Source organism: Lithobates pipiens, unplaced genomic scaffold (assembly GCF_037356315.1).
Source record: "Lithobates pipiens isolate NorthernLeopardFrog02 unplaced genomic scaffold, aLitPip1_a1.2 Scaffold_22, whole genome shotgun sequence".
Taxonomy (NCBI): domain Eukaryota; kingdom Metazoa; phylum Chordata; class Amphibia; order Anura; family Ranidae; genus Lithobates; species Lithobates pipiens.
Genome location: NW_027507784.1, coordinates 46,315,488 through 46,339,249, shown reverse-complemented (window position 1 = coordinate 46,339,249; position 23,762 = coordinate 46,315,488). Strand labels below are relative to the sequence as shown.

Below are 23,762 nucleotides of genomic sequence, written 5' to 3'. Positions count from 1 at the left end.
GGTGGGGGTAAGGGCCGGGCAGAGGGAGGGGCTCAAGCACAGGTTGGCACACTGGGACACTGGCACAGGACTGCGCTGCCCTGACTGTGGCACTGATTATCTTCTGCACCCCCTTCATAGCCTGCCCTGACCTTGCCTCTCCTCCATGGCCTTCATGCGCTCCTGAATTGTCAAAATTTCACAGATAAAAAAAAGAACGCTTGTCGTTGTGGATCCCAGATTCACTTAATACTTGTGTTATGTGTCCATGTTGTGGGACTATGTGTGCACAGCTAGTAAGTATTTTGTGGCTGAAAATATGACCTGTAGGTTTTTAAGGTTCGCCTGCCAGTAAGGTCAATGGGGTCTGCAGCAAACTTTGCGGTTCGTAAACTTTTGGCCGCGTTTGCGGTTCGCATTCACGAAACATCCCGTCGGAAGTTCGTCCATCACTATTCCCAAACATGGCACCACAGCAATAATGTTTAGAAAGCATAATTTGACAGTTTTTTTACCTCTGCATTTCACATATAAATATGCTAGGGATATGCAATTAGCGGACCTCCAGCTGTTTTAGAACTACAAGTCCCATGAGGCATAGCAAGACTCTGACAGCCACAAGCATGACACCCAGAGGCAGAGGCATGATGGGACTTGTAGTTTTGCAACAGCTGGAGGTCCGCTAATTGCATATCCCTGAAATATGCTTACAATCATTACGCAGTTTCTATATATTTATTTATCTATTTATATAGTAAATATTATAGTTTTTTTTTGCAGTATTTGCTTTAGAAAGTGAGTCACTCACCTGTGACTTGTACCCGCAGCCTCTCCACATGTGGGGTGGTGAGGGTTGCATGTTCCACCACACATCTCAGCTCCATGTCCCTGTTCTCTTGTGTCGGGATAAAGTCATAGTCAGATTCCACAGCTGAGCTACTGATTCTTCGGGTCTTGATATTCTTCACCAGGGTGTCATTCAAGAACCAATTCACAACAATAGATTCAGGGTAAAACCCAGAAACACTGCACACCAACGTCTGCTCCACATCCAAAATAAATGCTTGGGAAGTAATGTGAATGGATGGGATAGCTGTGATAAAAGTGACATACAGTATATGCTATTACAATGTTTGTTTTGTATAGGTTAATTCTGATAGAGGTTTAAACTTTTTTAGTAGGAGTGAGCATAGAGATCAGATCTGAACAGTTAAATGCACTATCACTGTACTGGCAACTTTCAGAGACAGGGGGACCAGATATCTGTTTAATACAAGTATTTGCTCCCACTTCCGGCAATAGATTGCCGCAGATTACGTGGCAGTCTACGCCATGTCAGGCCCCTCCTCCGTGTCGCCCCCCGCTGTCTTCTGGGAGACACACATGTCCCAGAAGACAGCATCGACCAGTAAGGACCAGGGCAATCTTTAATACAATCTTTAATACTGATTGGACCCCGGGCAAAAAAATTCTTGTCCCCCATGCAGTTTTGCTGTCCACCTGCTGTGAGACGTACAATAAATAGCAGCTAGACTCAAAATCTGTTTACTGAATCAGATCAGGCAGCGATTGTAATTGGTTGCCAGAGGTTACAGATTATCATTACTGCTCACTGACTGGTTGTTAGAGGTTACAGCACACAATATGGCTCACTGATTAGTTGCTAGAGGTTACATCTCATGATTTCTGCTTGTTGGTTGGTTGCTAGAGGTTACTGCACATCATTACTGCTTACTGATTGGTTGCTAGAGGTTACAACACATCATATCCTCACTGCCTGCACGCCATGGACTGGGGAGGTGAGGGGACCCATCAATAGACAGAAAACTCCTAGGGATCCTAGGACTCCTGGGATCAGTGGCAGTGCTGGGGGGAGGGGCGGGTGTGATCAAGGGGAATAGTTTCAACACTGGCCACCAATGTAATAGAAGCATTCACAGTAACCACCAATGTAAGGAGGGATTTACACTGACAACCAGTGTAAGAGGAACATTCAAACTGGCCACTAGTGTGAATTAAAGGATTCTACACCAAGCACCAATGTAATGAGAACATTTACACTGACCACAAATGTAACTGAGACATTTAGCCTGCGTTCACATTTGTGTGTGTCGGGAATGCATGCAAAATTGCTTTCCTGACACCACGGACACGTGCTGCCCTTTAGCAGATACACAGCAGTGCCATTAATTGTTAATGACTCCCTATTGCATCTGCTGACATGTGCCTTGGCACCGGGTGATTTTGAAAAAGGGTTTGGGAGTTTCTTCCGCATTTGTAGTGCATAGAGCAGCCCATTGAAAGGAATGGGCTGCCCTACACATGACCTACATCTTTATTCACCCTGTCAGTACACCTTTGCATCCTAAAACCCCTGCTAACCTCTGCACCCCAAACCTCCCCCATCATCTCCACTCTAATCCTCCTCCCCTTTAACTCTACCTGCCCCCTTTGCTCATTTTTGCACCCACCTTCCTTACCTCCATACATATCCTCCTTGCTCACCCCAAAGTAATTCCTTCTCTGCCCACCTCTGCACATCCCCCACTTTTTTCGGGGGGGGGGGGGGTGGTGTTAGTTTGCCAAGCCCCCCCCCCCAAATATTGATGACCAGCCCTCACTGATTGTCAACCATTACATGCTTTAAGACACCCCCTCATGCCATAGGATAGAGCTGAGGTGTTGATCAGTTAGTACATACAGATTAATGATAATGTTACCTCCATACACCAGCTGGAAGTCTTCCTGGAGAGGTGCGGTAAGGGACTCGTGTTGGACTCTACAGGAGAAGATCCGCTCTCTGTCCTCCTTAGTTGGTGTTATTGTTACTGAGCTCCTCACACTGTACGTCCCATCCAGGTCTCTCAGAGGCTTCTCCATGATAACATTATCCAGTATCTTTCCATCCCGGAGCCATTTAATGTCGATGTCCACTGGATAGAACCCAGAAATGACACTACGGAGGACATTCTCTCTGTTTTTAACAACTAATTTTTCTGTAATGGAGATCTGTGGAGGAGCTGAAAAATATATTATACATCATGTCCTACTAGCATCATAAACATAATTTAGCCACTTGTCGGCCGCGCTATAGCCAAATGACCGCTATAACGCAGTCGTCTAGTTCTGAGACAACTTCTCGTGATCGCGCACAGGCAGCGCGCTCTGTGATCATAGTGTCCACAGGACACTGCTGATCACATATAGAGTTAAAGAGCCAATCAACGGCTCTTTACCAACGTGATCAGCTGTGTTCAATCACAGCTGATTACGGAGGTAAACAGATGCCGGTTATCAGCACTCCTTTCCTCACACTGACCACTTGAGGAGAGGAGAGAAGAGAGTCGGTAACCAGCTTCTCTAAAAGGGACATCTACACTGATAATCAGGGCATTAATTATCATTATCCTATTTATCAGTGCAGCTCCACTAGTGCCAACCAGTGCTGCAAATATGTGCCTACCAGTGCTGCTAATCAGTGCCTCCTCATCAGTGCTGCCTATCGCTGCCACCCATCAGTGCTGCCTATCAATGCCACCCATCAGTGCTGCTTATCGGTGCCACCCATCAGTGCTGCTTATCGGTTCCACCCATCAGTGCTGCTTATCGGTGCCACCCATCAGTGCTGCCTATCAATGCCACTCATCAGTGCTGCCTATCAATGCCACCCATCAGTGCCGCCTATCAGTGCCCATCAGTACCACCTATCAGTTCTGCCTTTCAGTGCCACCTATTGGTGCCCATCAGTGCTGCCTATCAGTATTCATCAGTATCACTTATCAGTGCTGCCTATCAGTGGCCATCAGTGTTTCCTATTGGTGCCCACCAGTGCTGCCTCATCAGTGCTCATGAGTGCAGCCTATCAGTGCCCATGAGTGCAGGCTTTCAATGCCTATCAGTACCAACTATCTGTTCTGCCTATCAGTGCCACCTATCGGTGCCCATCAGTGCTGACTATCAATACAGCGTCATCAGTGCCTATCCATGCCCATCAGTACTGCTTATCAGTGCCGCCCATCAGTGCTACCTATTAATGCCCACCAGTGCAGCCTCATCAGTGCACACCAGTGCTACCTCATCAGTGCCCATTAGGGATGAGCCGAACACCCCCCGGTTCGGTTCGCACCAGAACTTGCGAACGACCCCCGCGTTCGGTACGAACGTTAGAACCCCATTGAAGTCTATGGGACTCGAACGTTCGAATTGGAAAGTGCTAATTTTTAACGGCTAATATGCAAGATAGTGTCCTAAAAAGGGTTTGGGGACCTGCCTCCTGCCTCAGGGGACATGGGTCACTGAAAAAAAAAGTTTTAAAAACTGCCGTTTTGGCGGGAGCACTGATTTTAATGACGATTAAAGTGAAAAAAAAAAAGTGAAATATTCCTTTAAATATGGTGCCTGGGAGGTGTCTGTAGTATGCCTGTGAAGTGCCACGTGTTTCCCGTGTTTAGAACAGTCCCTGCACAAAATGACATTAAACGGAAATAACACCATTTAAAACTGCTTGCGGTTTTAATGTTATATCTGGTTCCTGCAATATGGTTGAAAATCATTGAGAAACATGGCATGGGTAGCCCTCCCTGCCCATTACCAGCCTATTTGGGTCTTGTACGCATATTAAGGGGAACCCCGTACCCATATTAAAAAAAGGAAATGCGTGTGGCCCCCAGGCCCTATATACTCAGAACAGCAGTATACAGGCGGTGCAAACAAGACAGGGACTGTGTAGGTTTGTTGTGTTAAGTTGAATCTGTTTGTCATTTTCAACCGGTACATTTTTAAAGTGTAGCTCCAGTCAAAAAAACTATCTTTAAGCTTTTTGGAAAACATAGGGAAGGGTTATCACCCCTGTATAATTTGTTTTGTCGTCCATCTTTTTTCATCTCACTTGCTGCTGTCTCCTTGCGTTTGCAAGTAGGAGATGTTTGTAAGTTGGATGTTTGAAAGTAGGGGCCTGCCCTATATTATAGCGGTATGTCCTGGGTACAGAGCACGCAGACAGCACGCACTCCTAACACTACTGACTGCAAGCTCTTTTATTAACCACTTGTTAGCCCAATGTTTGCATAAAGTGAAAGATGAAGTTATGCTGAGTAAATAGATATCAAACATGTCACTCTTCAAAATTGCACATGCCCGTGGAATGGCGCCAAACGTCGCTACTTAAAAAATCCCCATAGGCGACGCTTGAATTTTTTTTTTACTGGTTACATGTTTTGAGTTGCAGAGGAGGTCTAGGACTAGAATTATTGCTCTCGCTCTAACATTCTCGGCGATACCTCACATGTGTGGCACATGCGAGCACATGGGGACATGGGCGCTTTAATTTTTATTTTATTTTTTTATTGTTCATTTTACTTTATTTATGTTAGTTTGACATTTTTTTCCCCAAAAATATATTTTTGATCACTTTTATTCCTATTACAAGAAATGTAAACATCCCTTGTAATAGGAATATGGGGTGACAGGTCCTCTTTACAGTGAAATCTGGGGGGTCAATATGACCCCACATCTCACCTCTAGGCTGGGAAGCCTGAAATAAAAAATAAAAAAAAGATTCTGGCTTTTATCGTACTGGCGAGTTGGTAGAAGCACCGGAGGGTGGTGAGGGGTGGGGGGCGTCTATGGCTGGGTATTTCAGGGTATCACCGAGTATGGCTGGGTATCTCTGAGTATGGCTGAGTATGGCAATTTATGGCAGGGTATTACAGAGTATTGGCCGGGTATTGGCGGGGTAATACAGAGTAATAGCAGGGTACTGCAGAGTATTGGGGGTACTACAGAGTAATGGCAGGGTACTGCAGAGTATTGGGGGTACTGCAGAGTAATGGCGGGTACTGCAGAGTAACGGCGGGTACTGCAGAGTATTGGGGGGTACTGCAGAGTAATGGGGGTTACTGCAGAGTAATGGCAGGGTACTGCACTGCAGAGTAATGGCAGGGTACTGCACTGCAGAGTAATGGCAGGGTACTGCACTGCAGAGTAATGGCAGGGTACTGCACTGCAGAGTAATGGCAGGGTACTGCACTGCAGAGTAATGGCGGGGTACTGCAGAGTAATGGCAGGGTACTGCAGAGTATGCACTGGTATTGCAGAGTATTGGCAGGGAATTGAGGGGTTAAATTCGGTGAGCAGCGATGTGGGCACTGCAGATGCAGCCCACATCGCTGCTGACACCGATCTCTTTCCCCTCCGCTGTACCGATCGGTACAGAGAGGGGAGGGAGGAACAGGCGTCATAACATGACGCCGGTTTGTTTCCAAGTGATCACTCCGTCATTTGACGGAGCAATCACGTGGTAAACGGCCGCTATGAGCGGCCGTTTACCGTGATCCGTGATGCGACCCGGCGGTCACGGATGCTCTCGAGTGCGCACACCTCGGGGCACGCGAGAGCAGAATTCTGGGAGGCCGTTAATTAACTCTTAATTACTCTTAATTAACGGCCTCTCAGAGTTAAACAACCGCCCTGAAGCCGTTAATCGGCAATGGGCAGTTGTTAAGTGGTTAAAGCTAGATCACTAGCTATATAGGTGAGGTGAATATAGTGGTGTATACTGCGGTCAGGGCACAGACAACAACCACTACACAGCAGCAAGATAGGAAATCAGCCAAAAAACGATTGGTGTGTACTGTGTTGAAGGTACACAGAACACCCACTGCTTCAGATGCTAAGTAACACACTACACGAAGCCGCCTCAAAGGCGGCCTTATATAGTGTGGGGCGTGCACTACACAGCCTGAGCTATGATTGGCCACAGGCAGAATGCCTGTGGCCAATCATGGCTCTCCTCGCTGCCGGCGCTGCGATTGGCCAAGCATGCGGGGTCACAGTGCATGCTTGGCCAATCATGGGGCAGCAATGCACTGCGCCACCGCAGTGCATTGTGGTCCGCGCGCGCGTCGCTCGAATTTTGACGCGAACGGCCCAAACGTTCGGAATTCGCCGAACGGCCGAACAGCCAATGTTCGAGTCGAACGTACGTTCGACTCGAACACGAAGCTCATCCCTAGTGCCCATCAGTACAGCCTATCAGTGCCCATCAGTGCAGCCTCATCTGCGCACATCAATGTAAGAAAAAAATTACCTGTTTGCAAACTTTTATAACAAACTATGAAAACTTTATTTTTTTTAAATTTTTCGTTCTTTTTTCGTTTGTTTTAATAGAAAAAAAAAACAGTAGTGATTAAAGTGTTACTAAACCCACCAAGTAAAATCAGTTTGTATATGCAGTAAAGCATGCATGTTATACTCATTGTGGAACCTAAGGGGTTAATCCTCTGCATTGTGTAAAAAAGCTGTTTGATTCTGTATGCACAGATCCTCCCCTTTTTCCAGTATCTCCAAAACATGTCCGAATAAGACAGAGTTACTGGAGTCAGGCTGCACATGCTCGGTTTGGTGTGTATTGCTAGAGAGTTTTTTTTTTTCTTGGGAGAGTGCATTTGATCAGCACAGGGTCAATCAGCACTGTCCGGACAGAGAGTCATGGGTCCTACATCCTGATAGGTCAGCCAGTGGCGTATGAAAACTTACAAGCTTTAGCCAAGCACTGATAGAAGTCACAAGACTGCTATATATTGCTGATGAGAAAAGGTATTTAGCAGTTTATATTTACTAAAATAATTGCATTTCCATGTTCTGTGTATGGTGGGAGACCAGATATAGTGAATGCAGAGTCCTGGGTTTAGTAACACTATAAATACCCCCAAAAGAAAGCTCTATTTGTGCAAAAAAATAAAAAAATTTGATTAGGTACAGTGTTGCATGACCGTGCAATTGTTATTCAAAGTGCGACAGCGCTGAAAGTTGAAAATTGGCCTGGGCAGGAAGGGGGAAAAAGTGCCCAGAAGGCAAGTGGTTAACTAGTGGCGGAGTAGGAGCTCTCCCATCCTCGGTGAATATCATTTGACATCCTCCCAGTCGCCCAGCTCATGCGCAGCCATGCTGCAGCACCATCTGCCATTTGCTGTGTTCAGATCAGGGCTAGGACAAGGTGGTGGTGGGGGCCATAGGGAGGACAAGGTGGTGGTGGGGGCCATGGGCAGGACAAGGTGGTGGTGGGGGCCATGGGGAGGACAAGGTGGTGGTGGGGGCCATGGGCAGGACAAGGTAGTGGTGGGGGCCATGGGCAGGACAAGCAGCTGCCCCAGATGCAGTGGTGTTATGTGGGGGGAGGGCGTGTGGCAAGAGGTACTATCCTCACCTTACAGACGTTCCAGATGAGTGGCTGATATCCAGTGGACTGTAGATTCATGTCTGCTCTGACAATTACTGCTGTCAAGCCCCAGCCACCCACAGCCAACATGAAAAGCACGCCATATATGTGCAAATGCCTCCCAGCTGTTTGAAAGCCAACAATTGCCCATGCATACAAACCATAGGCAGCCAGACTGGGGGGTGAAGATCAGGCACAGGGCTGTCAACTCGTTCTATGTTGTGTATTAGCAAGAATCAGGGGGGCACTGTTCCTGGACAAACCCATCCTGGCACTGCAGTAGGGGATGTGTGAAGTAACATGTGCATAATGAGTAAAATAAAAATGGCTAAAAAGTAAAAACAATGTTATGCCAGTGTGCAGGGCCAGGACGGGGGTGAGGGGGTGGTAGAGGGGCAGCTGCCATGTGAACTACTGTGAGAGGAGGGCACAGTCTGCTGGGTACTGCTGTGACCAGTGCAGAATATGCTGCCAGGCATAGGACACACAACCTGACATACACCCTTAAAGGAGAACTATACTGTATAAAAAATGATCAGTTAAACCTACAAGTGTTTTATATTTTTATTTTGTTTTTTTACCACTACTTTCCCTTTATATTGGCTTTTGGAATTTAGAATTTGGATGAAAGGTTTAGCACTGGGAAATACTTTTGAAAGATAAAAAGTGCATTTTATATACAACTATATAGATCAGACCAAAATGAGGGACAAATGAGGAGGAAAGAGGGGCATTGCTCTAAATCAGGGACAGTTGGGAGCTATGCATTAAACAGAGAGTGGCTTTGGTCCTGCATGTAGGTCAGGTCGTAGCACTACACCCGTCACCCGCCCTCTGTCTGCACTGTACTAATCCCCCAGCAACACGTGAGGTTGGGATAATGGAAAGCCATCAGTTATAAATGCTTTCCTACATATACAGCATTACCGCTCCTCTGCTTGCTTGCACAGTGGCTTCTCTCTCCCTTCACTCATTTCAATTCTTTCACTGCTACTTTCTCTTTCATAGTGCCCACTGCCCCCCGATGTCTGTGTGACATCACCAGCACCACCCCTTAGACCCCATACACACTATTAGATTTACTGCTGATTTTTTTTCTATAGATTTACCAAAATCATGTAGTGCAAGGGCTGCCTGATTGCATACAAATTGAAACTCTTATGGTTTGAACTCATATTACATGGTTTTGGTAAATCTGAAGACAAAAATCTGCAGGAAATCGAATAGTGTATATGAGGTCTTAGTCTTGTTTTTTTTTTCTCTCTGAATGATCAGTCACTCCTAGCCCATTCCTTCTCTGTGTAGTGACTGCTTCCCCTCTGCCCTTTCTCTCAGGTCCCCTCCTCTCTAGTCCCGCCACTAAATTTCTTAACCACAATGAGTAGTGCGCTCTCCTTTTGCTGCTGCTGGCACTAAATACTGCTATTTCTACACGGTTAATACACTTTCAGGATTAGTATCATTGTTATAGCTTTGGACAGTGGCAGCTGGTGAAGTTTGAGGATGGGGGAGCGCCAGACCCTGCCCTTCCTTTTGTGAAAATGGGTGTGGTTTCAGTGAAATAGTGGGCGTGGCTCTAAGGTGGTGTGGTTAGTGTCTGAGATGAACAAGGCATGGAGGGAGAGGGAGAGAGGGATGGAAGGACAGCAGGCCCAGATTCTACACAATAGAAATATGTGTATTCTACAAAGTTTAACAATCAGTAGATAAAGATATTCCAAACACCTGGTGTTAGCATTTCAATCTTCCCAGCACCATGGATGTTATGGTGTCAGGATGATTGAAGTGCATTATTTCTATTATAACACTGTAATATAAAATTAAATCATTTGACTCACCATAATGCAGAATCAGTGGGGGCCCTGAGCGTGTCACTAGCCACGTCGCCTGCCACCAGATGCCATCAGGTGTCCCCAGCGGAGTCCCTCCTTACATGCAGCCTGTATCACATAAAATGCAGCCTGTGTCCCACCAAATGCAGCAACCTGTGTCACCACCAAATTGCAGCAGCCTGTGTCACCATCAATTGCAGCAGCGGGTGTCACCATCAATTGCAGCAGCGGGTGTCACCATCAATTGCAGCAGCAGGTGTCACCATCAATTGCAGCAGCGGGTGTCACCATCAATTGCAGCAGCGGGTGTCACCATCAATTGCAGCAGCATGTGTCCCACCAAATTGCAGTAGCATGTGTCCCACCAAATTGCAGCAGCATGTGTCCCACCAAATTTCAGTAGCATGTGTCCCACCAAATTGCAGCAGCATGTGTCACCATCAATTGCAGCAGCATGTGTCACCATCAATTGCAGCAGCATGTGTCCCACCAAATTGCAGCAGCATGTGTCCCACCAAATTGCAGCATCATGTGCCCCACCAAATTGCAGAACCCTGTGTCACCACCAAATTGCAGCAGCACATGTCACCATCAATTGCAGCAGCATGTGTCCCACCAAATTGCAGCAGCATGTGTCCCACCAAATTGCAGCAGCATGTGTCCCCCCAAATTGCAGCCGCCTGCCTGTGTCACATCAAACCCCCCTCCCCCCCGTTACTTACCTTGCTGTGTGTTGTCCTCTCCAGCGTTGTCTCCTATGGAGAGGTCCGTCCTCCCATACTTCCTGTTTCCTCTTTCCTGGGCGCAACTGGAGAGAGAAAACAGGAAGTGACATAAAACTCAGATGTCAATCAAACCGCCCGGCCGTAGTAATATATACAACGAACACCAGGCTGAAGCTACTCGGCACTTCAGAAAGCGCCGCAAGGTGAGCTAAATGCCCGCGAATGAAGTGCCACGTCTGCAATCTCGTAATTGCATAGACGTGGTGCTTCCCATAGGTGCACTGTGGCATCTGAACACCGTGCACTTACAAAAAAAGGTTCTTATTTTCTTACTTTTTGGCTTTTTTTTGTTACTGCCTGAAGGGGGGAGGGGGCACCCAGGCGCCCCCTAGGGACAGGCCGCCACTGGCTTTGGAGACAACTATTCTACAGCTTCTATTCTGTGATGGACTCCTATTAAGAAATTCTATTAAGAAATTCTGTGATGGACTCCTTGCCTGGGTATCTCCCCAAAGAAGCTGCTTCTCAAGCCCAGGAACGTGAGGCCAGTGGATATAGATGTAGCTGACCCAAAGAACCAAGCAACACCAGTTTTTGGAGCAAACCAAAAGAACTGCTTCGTTAGAGAAACACACTGAATTTACACAGAAATTTATACCATCAGATAAGAGTTAATTATATTACAGACAGACAATGGCCACTAGTGATGGCCGAACGGTTCGCCCGGCGGTCGTTTCGCGGCGAATTTCGGCCATTCGCCGTCCGCCCGATCGGCAGACTATTGCCGCCATTCGCCCAGTGGACTTCCGTGTTTACTGTGTAAAAGAACTTTGACCTATGATGACACATCCATCATGGGGTACAGGACAGCCAATTGAGACATTACAGCACATGGACACTTGGACATTCCCCTTAACTTATAAATAGACCCGATCCGGCGGCCATTTTACATTCTTTCTTCTGTCACTATAGGGAGAGGTTGCTGTGTGGAGCAGGGAGAGAATGCAGTGACCCAAATCGCTAGCTATTTGGTACACAAAAGTTCTTTTCAGGACTGGTATAGGTGTTAGGTGTAGTTTAGGATATAGGTTTGAGGCACTGCTGTGCTACTGATTGTTGCAGCAGCCCGAGTGTCTTTTGTCAGTTTAGAGAAAGGGACAGGACGCTGTGTGCTGCAGGGACAGTCAGTTTAATCATTAGCTGTTACTATTAGGTCCACAAAAGTGCTATTCAAGTTATTGTTTCAGCAGCCTCTGTTTTGTCAGTTTATATAGGGACAGGCAGGAAGCTGTGTGTGAGGCAGTGAGAGTCAGTTTAATCAGTAGCTGTTACTATTAGTGATGGCCGAACGGTTCGCCCGGCGGTCGTTTCGCGGCGAATTTCCGACTTTCGCCGTCCGCGGGTTCGAACGCCTTTTTCCGTCGTTCGCCCCGGCGGACTTACGTGTTTAATGTATACAAGAACTTTAACCTTTCGTGACACGTTTATCATGTGTTACAGGACAACCAATTGAGACATGACAGCTCATGGACACTTGGACATTCCCCCTAACCTATAAATACACCCGATCCGGTGGCCATTTTACATTCTTTCTTCTGTCACTGTAGGGAAAGGATCCTGTGTGGAGTAGGGACAGAGAAAACGCTAGCTATTTGGTACACAAAAGTTCTTTTCAGGACTGGTATAGGTGTTAGGTCAGCAGCCTGAGTTTCTTTTGTCAGTTTAGATAAAGGGACAGAGCGCTGTATGCTGCTATTTTAGGGACAGCTCAGCCAGATTAGTCTTTCTTCATCATCATCATCATCATCATCATTAGCTGTTACTATCAGGTCCACAAAAGAGCTGTTCCAGCTAATCGTTCCAGCCTACTCTTTTTTGCCAATTTGTATAGGGACAGGCAGGAAGCAGTGTGTCAGGCAGTGAGGATAATTTTAAAGACTTGCTGTTACTATTAGTTCCACAAAGGTTCTTTTCAGGACTGGTATCAGTGGTACGGTAATAGGCTTGTACACGTATAATATTCTTTCTTCCAAATATAGAAAGAATATTATACTTGACTGCTGCCCTTCTGCTGCAGTCTGCTAATCATTCACAACTCACTTGTTCCACAAAGCTCTTTATCAGGACTGGTAACTTGGTCTGTCTAGGGTGCTACGGTACATAGGCTTGGGTGCGGTACAGTCTGCTGTTCTGTAAGGACCGCTATCGGTCCACAATACATAGGGTTGCCGTGCACTACTGCTGACCGCTGCCCTATACTGCAGCAGTCCTTCATTGGTATAGGGACTGACGTACAGTCTGCTAATCACTAACACACAACCTGCTTGGTCCACAAAAGTTCTTATAAGGACTGGTAACTTGGTATAGGGTGCTACGGTACATAGGCCTGAGTGCGTTACAGTCTGCTGTTCTGTAAGGACCGCTATCGGTCCACAATACATAGGGTTGCCGTGCACTACTGCTGACCGCTGCCCTATACTGCAGCAGTCCTTCAGCGGTATAGGGACTGACGCACAGTCTGCTAAACACTAACACACAACCTGCTTGGTCCACAAAAGTTTTTATAAGGACTGGTAACTTGGTATAGGGTGCTACGGTACATAGGCCTGAGTGCAGTACAGTCTGCTGTTCTGTAAGGACCGCTATCGGTCCACAATACATAGGGTTGCCGTGCACTACTGCTGACCGCTGCCCTATACTGCAGCAGTCCTTCATTGGTATAGGGACTGACGTACAGTCTGCTAATCACTAACACACAACCTGCTTGGTCCACAAAAGTTCTTATAAGGACTGGTAACTTGGTATAGGGTGCTACGGTACATAGGCCTGAGTGCGTTACAGTCTGCTGTTCTGTAAGGACCGCTATCGGTCCACAATACATAGGGTTGCCGTGCACTACTGCTGACCGCTGCCCTATACTGCAGCAGTCCTTCATTGGTATAGGGACTGACGTACAGTCTGCTAATCACTAACACACAACCTGCTTGTTCCACAAAAGTTCTTATAAGGACTGGTAACTTGGTATAGGGTGCTACGGTACATAGGCTTGAGTGCGGTACAGTCTGCTGTTCTGTAAGGACCGCTATCGGTCCACAATAGATAGGGTTGACGTGCACCACTGCTGACCGCTGCCCTATACTGCAGCAGTCCTTCAGCGGTATAGGGACTGACGTACAGTCTGCTAAACACTAATACACAACCTGCTTGGTCCACAAAAGTTCTTATAAGGACTGGTAACTTGGTATAGGGTGCTACGGTACATAGGCTTGAGTGCGGTACAGTCTGCTGTTCTGTAAGGACCGCTATCGGTCCACAATAGATAGGGTTGACGTGCACCACTGCTGACCGCTGCCCTATACTGCAGCAGTCCTTCAGCGGTATAGGGACTGACGCACAGTCTGCTAAACACTAACACACAACCTGCTTGGTCCACAAAAGTTTTTATAAGGACTGGTAACTTGGTATAGGGTGCTACGGTACATAGGCCTGAGTGCGTTACAGTCTGCTGTTCTGTAAGGACCGCTATCGGTCCACAATACATAGGGTTGCCGTGCACTACTGCTGACCGCTGCCCTATACTGCAGCAGTCCTTCATTGGTATAGGGACTGACGTACAGTCTGCTAATCACTAACACACAACCTGCTTGGTCCACAAAAGTTCTTATAAGGACTGGTAACTTGGTATAGGGTGCTACGGTACATAGGCCTGAGTGCGTTACAGTCTGCTGTTCTGTAAGGACCGCTATCGGTCCACAATACATAGGGTTGCCGTGCACTACTGCTGACCGCTGCCCTATACTGCAGCAGTCCTTCAGCGGTATAGGGACTGACGCACAGTCTGCTAAACACTAACACACAACCTGCTTGGTCCACAAAAGTTCTTATAAGGACTGGTAACTTGGTATAGGGTGCTACGGTACATAGGCCTGAGTGCAGTACAGTCTGCTGTTCTGTAAGGACCGCTATCGGTCCACAATACATAGGGTTGCCGTGCACTACTGCTGACCGCTGCCCTATACTGCAGCAGTCCTTCATTGGTATAGGGACTGACGTACAGTCTGCTAATCACTAACACACAACCTGCTTGTTCCACAAAAGTTCTTATAAGGACTGGTAACTTGGTATAGGGTGCTACGGTACATAGGCTTGAGTGCGGTACAGTCTGCTGTTCTGTAAGGACCGCTATCGGTCCACAATAGATAGGGTTGACGTGCACCACTGCTGACCGCTGCCCTATACTGCAGCAGTCCTTCAGCGGTATAGGGACTGACGTACAGTCTGCTAAACACTAATACACAACCTGCTTGGTCCACAAAAGTTCTTATAAGGACTGGTAACTTGGTATAGGGTGCTACGGTACATAGGCTTGAGTGCGGTACAGTCTGCTGTTCTGTAAGGACCGCTATCGGTCCACAATAGATAGGGTTGACGTGCACCACTGCTGACCGCTGCCCTATACTGCAGCAGTCCTTCAGCGGTATAGGGACTGACGCACAGTCTGCTAAACACTAACACACAACCTGCTTGGTCCACAAAAGTTTTTATAAGGACTGGTAACTTGGTATAGGGTGCTACGGTACATAGGCCTGAGTGCGTTACAGTCTGCTGTTCTGTAAGGACCGCTATCGGTCCACAATACATAGGGTTGCCGTGCACTACTGCTGACCGCTGCCCTATACTGCAGCAGTCCTTCATTGGTATAGGGACTGACGTACAGTCTGCTAATCACTAACACACAACCTGCTTGGTCCACAAAAGTTCTTATAAGGACTGGTAACTTGGTATAGGGTGCTACGGTACATAGGCCTGAGTGCGTTACAGTCTGCTGTTCTGTAAGGACCGCTATCGGTCCACAATACATAGGGTTGCCGTGCACTACTGCTGACCGCTGCCCTATACTGCAGCAGTCCTTCAGCGGTATAGGGACTGACGCACAGTCTGCTAAACACTAACACACAACCTGCTTGGTCCACAAAAGTTCTTATAAGGACTGGTAACTTGGTATAGGGTGCTACGGTACATAGGCTTGAGTGCGGTACAGTCTGCTGTTCTGTAAGGACCGCTATCGGTCCACAATAGATAGGGTTGACGTGCACCACTGCTGACCGCTGCCCTATACTGCAGCAGTCCTTCAGCGGTATAGGGACTGACGTACAGTCTGCTAAACACTAATACACAACCTGCTTGGTCCACAAAAGTTCTTATAAGGACTGGTAACTTGGTATAGGGTGCTACGGTACATAGGCTTGAGTGCGGTACAGTCTGCTGTTCTGTAAGGACCGCTATAGGTCCACAATAGATAGGGTTGACGTGCACCACTGCTGACCGCTCACCTATACTGCAGCAGTCCTTCAGCGGTATAGGGACTAAGAGTTTTGTCACAGGGTCATTTAAAAAATGACATGCAGAGGAAGAGGCAGGCCCTTCCGCAGGGGTGGTAGGGGTAGGGCAGGAGCAACAGGCTTGAGCCAAAGTGGGAAGTTGCAGAAGGTGCGTTCAATTACTTTAAAGGATGCACCAGACTTGGTTGAGTGGCTCGCTCAGCCTTACTCTTCTGCACCCTCCTCATCCTCTCGATCTGCACCCTCTTCTTCACTCTCTGCTATGTGCACCCCCAAAGACACTACCACCAACAACACGACCACCACCACCACCACCACATACCTTCCGCTTGAGTCACTGGAATTATTTTCCGATCCATATCAAGAGGACATTTCTGATGCGCAGCCACTCTTGGTATTGGATCAGGAAGAGGAGGTAGCAACAAGCGCTACTCAGCAGTCTGACGCCAGTACCCAGATCAGCCCAAGGAGGAGGTTGGTCCCCGGTGTTGCTGCCTACTCTACTTATAGCGGTGGGGAAGGTGACGTTGATGATGACGTGTCTAGTGATGTCACGTGGGTGCCCACAAGAGAGGAAGAGGAGGGGAGTTCAGAGGGAGATATGGACCAGCAGATAGGGAGGAGAAGCAGCAATGACTTACATTGCACAGCAGGGACAAAGCAGACTGCAAATGTATCAGGAGCGAGTCATCGACCATGTACGGTCACATCTGGCGCTCCCAGGACACCGGCACATGGCTCCGCAGTGTGGGCTTTTTTTAACGTGTCCGCTGCTGACAATAGCGTTGCCATCTGCAATCTTTGCAGTCAACGCGTTAGTCGCGGTAAGCCCAATACTCACCTAGGGACGACCGCCTTAAGAAGGCACATGAGCAGCCATCACCGAGCCCAGTGGGAGCAACGGAACACACAAAGCCACACTGCAGGCTCTCACCGTCCAGCCTCGTCTTCTACTTCTCCTTCTCCTCTCTCCTCACAATTGTCCTCCACTCCACCTTCCATCACGCCAAGCTCACATTTTTCTGCAAAAAGGCAGGCTTCCGTGGGCCTAATGTTTGAGCGTAAAAAAATGATGACGCCGGATAACCCTCTTGCCCAACGGTTGGCGGCTGGCTTGTCAGAACTCATAGCCCGCCAACTACTGCCATATAAACTGGTGGACTCGGAGGCCTTTCGCAAATTTGTGGCCATTGGAACACCACAATGGAAGGTCCCAGGAAGGAAGTATTTCTCAGAGAAGGGCATCCCAGAGCTATATGGCCATGTTCAGCGGCAAGTGAATGTATCTCTGGCACACAGTGTCGGTGCCAAGATACATCTGACCACAGACACGTGGTCTAGCAAACACGGGCAGGGAAGGTATATCAGTTTTACTGCCCACTGGGTGAACCTTCTGACGGCCGTCAAGCATGTAACCCGTGGCACCCGTGTAGATTTGGTTTTACCGCCACGGATTGCATGCAGGCCTGACTCTTCTTCTCCTCCTCCTACTCCATCCTCCTCCCTCTCCTCCTCAGCTGCCTCCTCCTTTTCCGCTGCTAGCGTCTCTTCCACTGCACCGCCCAAGCTCCCCAGAACCTATTCCACATGCCAGGTGAGACGTTGCCATGCCGTGCTGCGTCTGTTGTGCCTGGAAGCAAAGAGCCACACTGGCCCGGCACTCCTTTCAGCTTTGCGTTCACAGGCAGATGAGTGGCTAACACCGCTCAATTTGACAGTTGGTAAAGTGGTGTGTGACAACGGTGCCAATCTGCTTAGCGCATTGAAACAGGGCAAAATCACGCACGTGCCGTGCATGGCACACGTCTTAAACTTGGTCGTGCAGCGATTCCTTGTCAAATACCCTGGGGTCCAGGACATCTTGCGGCAGGCAAGGAAAATCTCGGCCCATTTCAGAAGATCTTACACGGCCATGGCTCGCCTTGCTGACATTCAGCGGCGACACCATCTGCCGGTCAGACGTCTTATTTGCGATTGCCCGACGCGATGGAACTCAACCTTCTATATGCTTGATAGGCTGCTCCAGCAGAAACGTGCAGTTAACGTCTACCTGTATGAACTCTGCGAAAGAAACGGTTCTGGGGAGCTGGGTTTTTTTTCACCGCGCCAGTGGCTGCTCATGCGCGACACATGCAGACTTCTGCGGCCATTTGAGGAGATCACCAAACTGGTCAGTCGCAGCCATGGCGCCATCAGTGACATGGTACCTTATGCCTTCTTTCTGGAGCGTGCATTGCGTCGTGTCATTGATCAGGCTGTGGAGGAGCAGGAGCGGGAAGATGAGGAAGTCGCAATGCTGGATGAATTCCCAGGGGGGGCTACTCTATCTGAGACAAGTCAACAACAGGAGTCTGATGAGGAGTCAGAGGAGGATGGTGCCGGGGCGGATGAGCAGGAGCAAGAAGAGCATGCTTTAAACCTTTCTGGGATCCCTGTTGTGCGAGGATGGGGAGAGGAGAATGAAGAGGACGACATTATCCTGGATGATGAGCAGGAGCCAGGCCACCACACCGCTTCCACTTTAGTGCAAATGGGGGCCTTCATGCTCCAGTGTTTTAATAGGGACCCCCGTATAAAAAGCATGAGGGTCAAGGACCAGTACTGGGTGGCAACGTACTTAGACCCCCGGTACAAACACAAAATGGCGGAAATGTTACCGCCGTCGCAGAGGGCTGTCAGAATGCAGCACTTCCAGGCCTTGCTTCGAGAAATGCTGCATTCTGCTTTTGCGTGCGCTGGCAGAGGAGCAATTCCCACTCCCAGAGAAGGATTTGCGGGTACCAATCCAACAGCGCCTGCAAGAAGAGGCCGGTTTGAAGATGTGTTGGTGACTTCGGATATGAGGTCATTCTTTCAGCCGACCCATCGACAGGTGTCATCCGGATCCAGCATCAGGGAACGCCTAGACCGTCAGGTGTCCGACTACATTGGGTTAACGGCCGATGTGGACGCTCTGAGGAGTGATGAACCCCTAGACTACTGGGTGGGCAGGCTTGACCTCTGGCCAGAGCTTGCCCAATTTGCAATCGAACTGTTGGCTTGCCCCTCATCCAGTGTCCTGTCCGAAAGGACGTTCAGCGCAGCAGGGGGGATTGTGACCGATAAGCGTACTCGCCTAGCTCACCACAGTGTTAACTACCTCACATTTCTAAAAATGAATGAGGCATGGATCTCGGAGGAATTCAACACATGTGATCAGTAGACCATGTATATGTCTATAAACAATTTTTGGAATCAAGCACACAGACCTTCTTAATTCATTTGGCTCACTTCCCTGACCCAAAAAAGCACACCGTACTATATGCCCCTACCCTCCTCTTTGAAGAGGTTGAGCGGTGTCATATTTCTACTGGGGCTGCTTATTATGAGGGGTTCCCACCATCCCTGTGCTGTGCTGACTTCCTCCTGGGTGTTCTTATTATGAGGGGCTCCCACCATCCCTGTGCTGTGCTGACTTCCTCCTGGGGGTTCTTATTATGAGGGGATCACACCATCCCTGTGCTGTGCTGACTTCCTCCTGGGGCTGCTTACGGTGCTGCTGTCAGCGCTGTATGTCACGGAGCTGCTGTCAGCGCTGTATGTCACGGAGCTGCTGTCAGCGCTGTATGTCACGGAGCTGCTGTCAGCGCTGTATGTCACGGAGCTGCTGTCAGCGCTGTATGTCACGGAGCTGCTGTCAGCGCTGTATGTCACGGAGCTGCTGTCAGCGCTGTATGTCACGGAGCTGCTGTCAGCGCTGTATGTCACGGAGCTGCTGTCAGCGCTGTATGTCACGGAGCTGCTGTCAGCGCTGTATGTCACGGTGCTGCTGTCAGCGCTGTATGTCACGGAGCTGCTGTCAGCGCTGTATGTCACGGAGCTGCTGTCAGCGCTGTATGTCACGGAGCTGCTGTCAGCGCTGTATGTCACGGAGCTGCTGTCAGCGCTGTATGTCACGGAGCTGCTGTCAGCGCTGTATGTCACGGTGCTGCTGTCAGCGCTGTATGTCACGGAGCTGCTGTCAGCGCTGTATGTCACGGAGCTGCTGTCAGCGCTGTATGTCACGGAGCTGCTGTCAGCGCTGTATGTCACGGAGCTGCTGTCAGCGCTGTATGTCACGGAGCTGCTGTCAGCGCTGTATGTCACGGAGCTGCTGTCAGCGCTGTATGTCACGGAGCTGCTGTCAGCGCTGTATGTCACGGAGCTGCTGTCAGCGCTGTATGTCACGGAGCTGCTGTCAGCGCTGTATGTCACGGAGCTGCTGTCAGCGCTGTATGTCACGGAGCTGCTGTCAGCGCTGTATGTCACGGAGCTGCTGTCAGCGCTGTATGTCACGGTGCTGCTGTCAGCGCTGTATGTCACGGAGCTGCTGTCAGCGCTGTATGTCACGGAGCTGCTGTCAGTGCTGTATGTCACGGAGCTGCTGTCAGCGCTGTATGTCACGGAGCTGCTGTCAGCGCTGTATGTCACGGAGCTGCTGTCAGCGCTGTATGTCACGGTGCTGCTGTCAGCGCTGTATGTCACGGAGCTGCTGTCAGCGCTGTATGTCACGGAGCTGCTGTCAGCGCTGTATGTCACGGAGCTGCTGTCAGCGCTGTATGTCACGGAGCTGCTGTCAGCGCTGTATGTCACGGAGCTGCTGTCAGCGCTGTATGTCACGGTGCTGATGTCAGTGCTCTGTATTACGGTGCTGCTGTCAGTGCTCTGTATCTCCTGCACCCTCTTGTTTGCCTACCCTGGTCCCTGACCTTCCCTCTCCTCCATTGCCTTCATTAGCTCCATAGTCCTGAATTGTCAGAACAATTTCCCAAATAAAAAAAAAATGCTTGTAGTTATCGATCCCAAATTCACCTCATACATGTATTATGCTATTGTCCAGGTGGTGGGACTACGTGCTACCCCCTAATAATTACCCCGTGGCCGCAAATTCGACCTAAAGGTTTGCGAAATTCGCCTCCCATTGAAGTCAATGGAGCCCGCGGCGAACGGTCGTTTTCGCGAACGTTTGTGTCCGTTCGCGTTTCGCGTTCGCGAAACGTCCCGTCGGAAGTTCGTCCATCACTAGTTACTATTAGGTCAACAAAGGTTCTTTTCAGGACTGGTATGGTAATAGGCTTGTACACGTATAATATTCTTTCTTCCAAATATAGAAAGAATATTATACTTGAATGCTGCCCTTCTGCTGCAGTCTGCTAATCAGTCACAACCTACTTGTTCCCCAAAGTGTCCTTATAAGGACTGGTAACTTGGTCTAGGGTGCTACAGTACATAGGGTTGAGTGAGGTACAGTCTGCTATTCTGTAAGGACTGGTATAGGTCCACAATACATAGGGTTGAGGTGCACTACTGCTGACCGCTGCCCTATACTGCAGCAGTCCTTCATCAGTATAGGGACTGACGTACAGTCTGCTAATCAGTCACAACCTACTTGTTCCCCAAAGGTCCTGTCAAGAAGGTCAGCCCAGCCATCTGTCCGCTACTGAAGGTTCGGGCTGCAAAGCCCCTGTTATGAGTGTCTATCGGCGCACGCGGGTGCGCGTTAACGCAGGTGGGCGCACGCGGGTGCGCGTTAACGCAGGTGGGCGCACGCGGGTGCGCGCTAACGCAGGTGGGCGCACGCGGGTGCGCGCTAACATAGGTGGGCGCACGCGGGTGCGCAGATGTCCTGATGGGCGCACGCGGGTGCGCGTTAGTGCTATTGGGCGCACGCGGGTGCGCGCTAACACAGGTGGGCGCATGCGGGTGCGCGCTGGTGTTGCTTGGCGCGGGAGCGCGCCGTGACGGCTCTTGGCGCCAAAGGGGTTACTTAAGGGGACCTGTTGCCTTGCCTCCTTGCTGTCCGGTCTACAGCGTTCCTGTCGTGACCCCTCTGCTCCTGCTTACTACTTGCTCGTTCCTGTGACCCGGCTTATCCTGACGATCCCTTGTTTGCTGCCTGCCTCCGACCCCGGCTTGTCTGACGATTCTTCTGCCTGCTGATTCGGTACCTACCTGCCTGCCTGTTCCTGACCCGGCTTGTTCACCACTTCGTCCAGTCTGCTGTCCCTCTACGGTGCCAGTCTTCCCGTATCCTGCATTACCTGCTTACGGGTCTGTCGTGAGGAGCCGTACTACAGAACACCTTCCCCGCTACTCCAGCGTGTGCGTCTTCTGCCGATCTCATCGCCTGCTGGTCGCTGTTCCTGCTGCATCTGCTCCTCTCCAGCACCCGGAGCTTTACACCTGTGTCCTGCTTGGCACTTGTGCCCCTTCCGCGCTCTAGAACCTCTGTATCCTCTACCAGGAGTTCCTGAGCCGGAGGAATACGAGTAGCCGCTCCCAGCATCCGTGGGCTCAACCACCAGGTACGTGACAGTACCGGACAGCCATGTCCGAGCCCACGTCGGGAGCCTCCCCGATGGATGAACTTTGCCGCCACCTTGCCGGTCTCACTCAGGCTGTGAAGAACCTCCAAGAAGGGTACAACCGTCTGGAGGGTCAAGTTCAGGCTTTGTCGGCATCTTCACCACCTTCATCAGGTCCAGCTCCCACTCCGTCCGTGGTAATGATGCCACCCGAACCAAGGGTCCCCACGCCTGAGAGGTTCTCAGGGGATCGAAGCAAATTCAGGGCATTCCGTAATGCCTGCGGTTTATTCTTTGCCCTGCAACCCCGGACTTTCTCTCTTGAAGCCACTAAGGTGGGGTTCGTCATTTCCTTGTTACTAGGGGAACCTCAGTCTTGGGCCCACCGTCTTCTCGAGCAGAAGCATGCCTCTCTTGATAACTTGGACTCCTTCTTCCAGGCAATGTCCCAGCTTTATGAGGACCCTCAGTTGACAGCTACCGCAGAAGCGGCCTTGCACTCCTTACAGCAGGGCCGCAGACCTGTAGAGGACTATGTAACTGAGTTCAGGCGGTGGAGTGCCGATACCAACTGGAACGGCGCCGCCCTGCGCTTCCAATTTCGTGCAGGTCTCTCTGAAAACTTAAAGGACGAGCTGGCCCGTGTGGGCATCCCAGAGACTTTAGAAGCTCTCATTAACCTCTCCATACAGATCGACAGGAGATTAAGAGAACGGAGATCAGAACGCTCTGCCGGTCCTTCCCGTCCTGTTTGGATGCTTCCTCGAGTCCCCAGTTACCCTCAGCCAGCTTCTTCTGCTCCGGTGTCTTCTTCCTCCGATTCTTCCGAACCTATGCAACTTGGTCTCCTACGGCCCTCTCTCACGCCGGAAGAACGTCTGCGTAGGAGGACTAATAATCTGTGCCTGTACTGCGGGGAACCAGGACACTATGTAAGGACCTGCCCAGCCAAGCTCCGTAAGTGCCAAGCCACTACCCCTGTACCTGTATCCACCTTACCTGATTATGCTTCTCATCTGGCTGTTTCCGCTCTCTTACAGCTTCCAGGAAGGAGTATTCGGGCCATCGCAATTATTGATTCTGGAGCTTGCAGTGGCTTCATGGACTTGACCTTTGCCATCAAGAACCACGTTCCCCTGCGTCCACGGGCGAAGGGACTTTCAGTACACTTGGCCGACGGATCTGTTCTTAAGTCCGGGCCAGTTACACAGGAAACAAGACCCCTGTTGACCACCATCTCGGAGAACCATCAAGAACTTTTATGCCTGGACATTATTGATTCTCCCTTATTCCCAATCATCCTTGGCATGCCCTGGCTGAAGGCCCATAACCCTCAAGTGGAC

General features: G+C 49.6%; 1 protein-coding gene across 9 annotated transcripts in view; it reads right to left on the bottom strand.

Moving 5' to 3' along the window:
- The window catches only part of LOC143923729 (uncharacterized), a 179,262-nt gene that overhangs the window by 134,257 nt on the left and 21,243 nt on the right, over window positions 1-23,762 (bottom strand). For all 9 annotated transcript variants that reach the window (XM_077447542.1, XM_077447547.1, XM_077447548.1 and 6 more), the window contains exons 3-4: window positions 2,700-2,999; window positions 788-1,072 (exon numbers count right to left, since the gene is read on the bottom strand). In XM_077447542.1, the coding sequence (XP_077303668.1) occupies window positions 788-1,072; window positions 2,700-2,999 (585 nt within the window). The remainder of the gene's footprint in view (window positions 1-787; window positions 1,073-2,699; window positions 3,000-23,762) is intronic.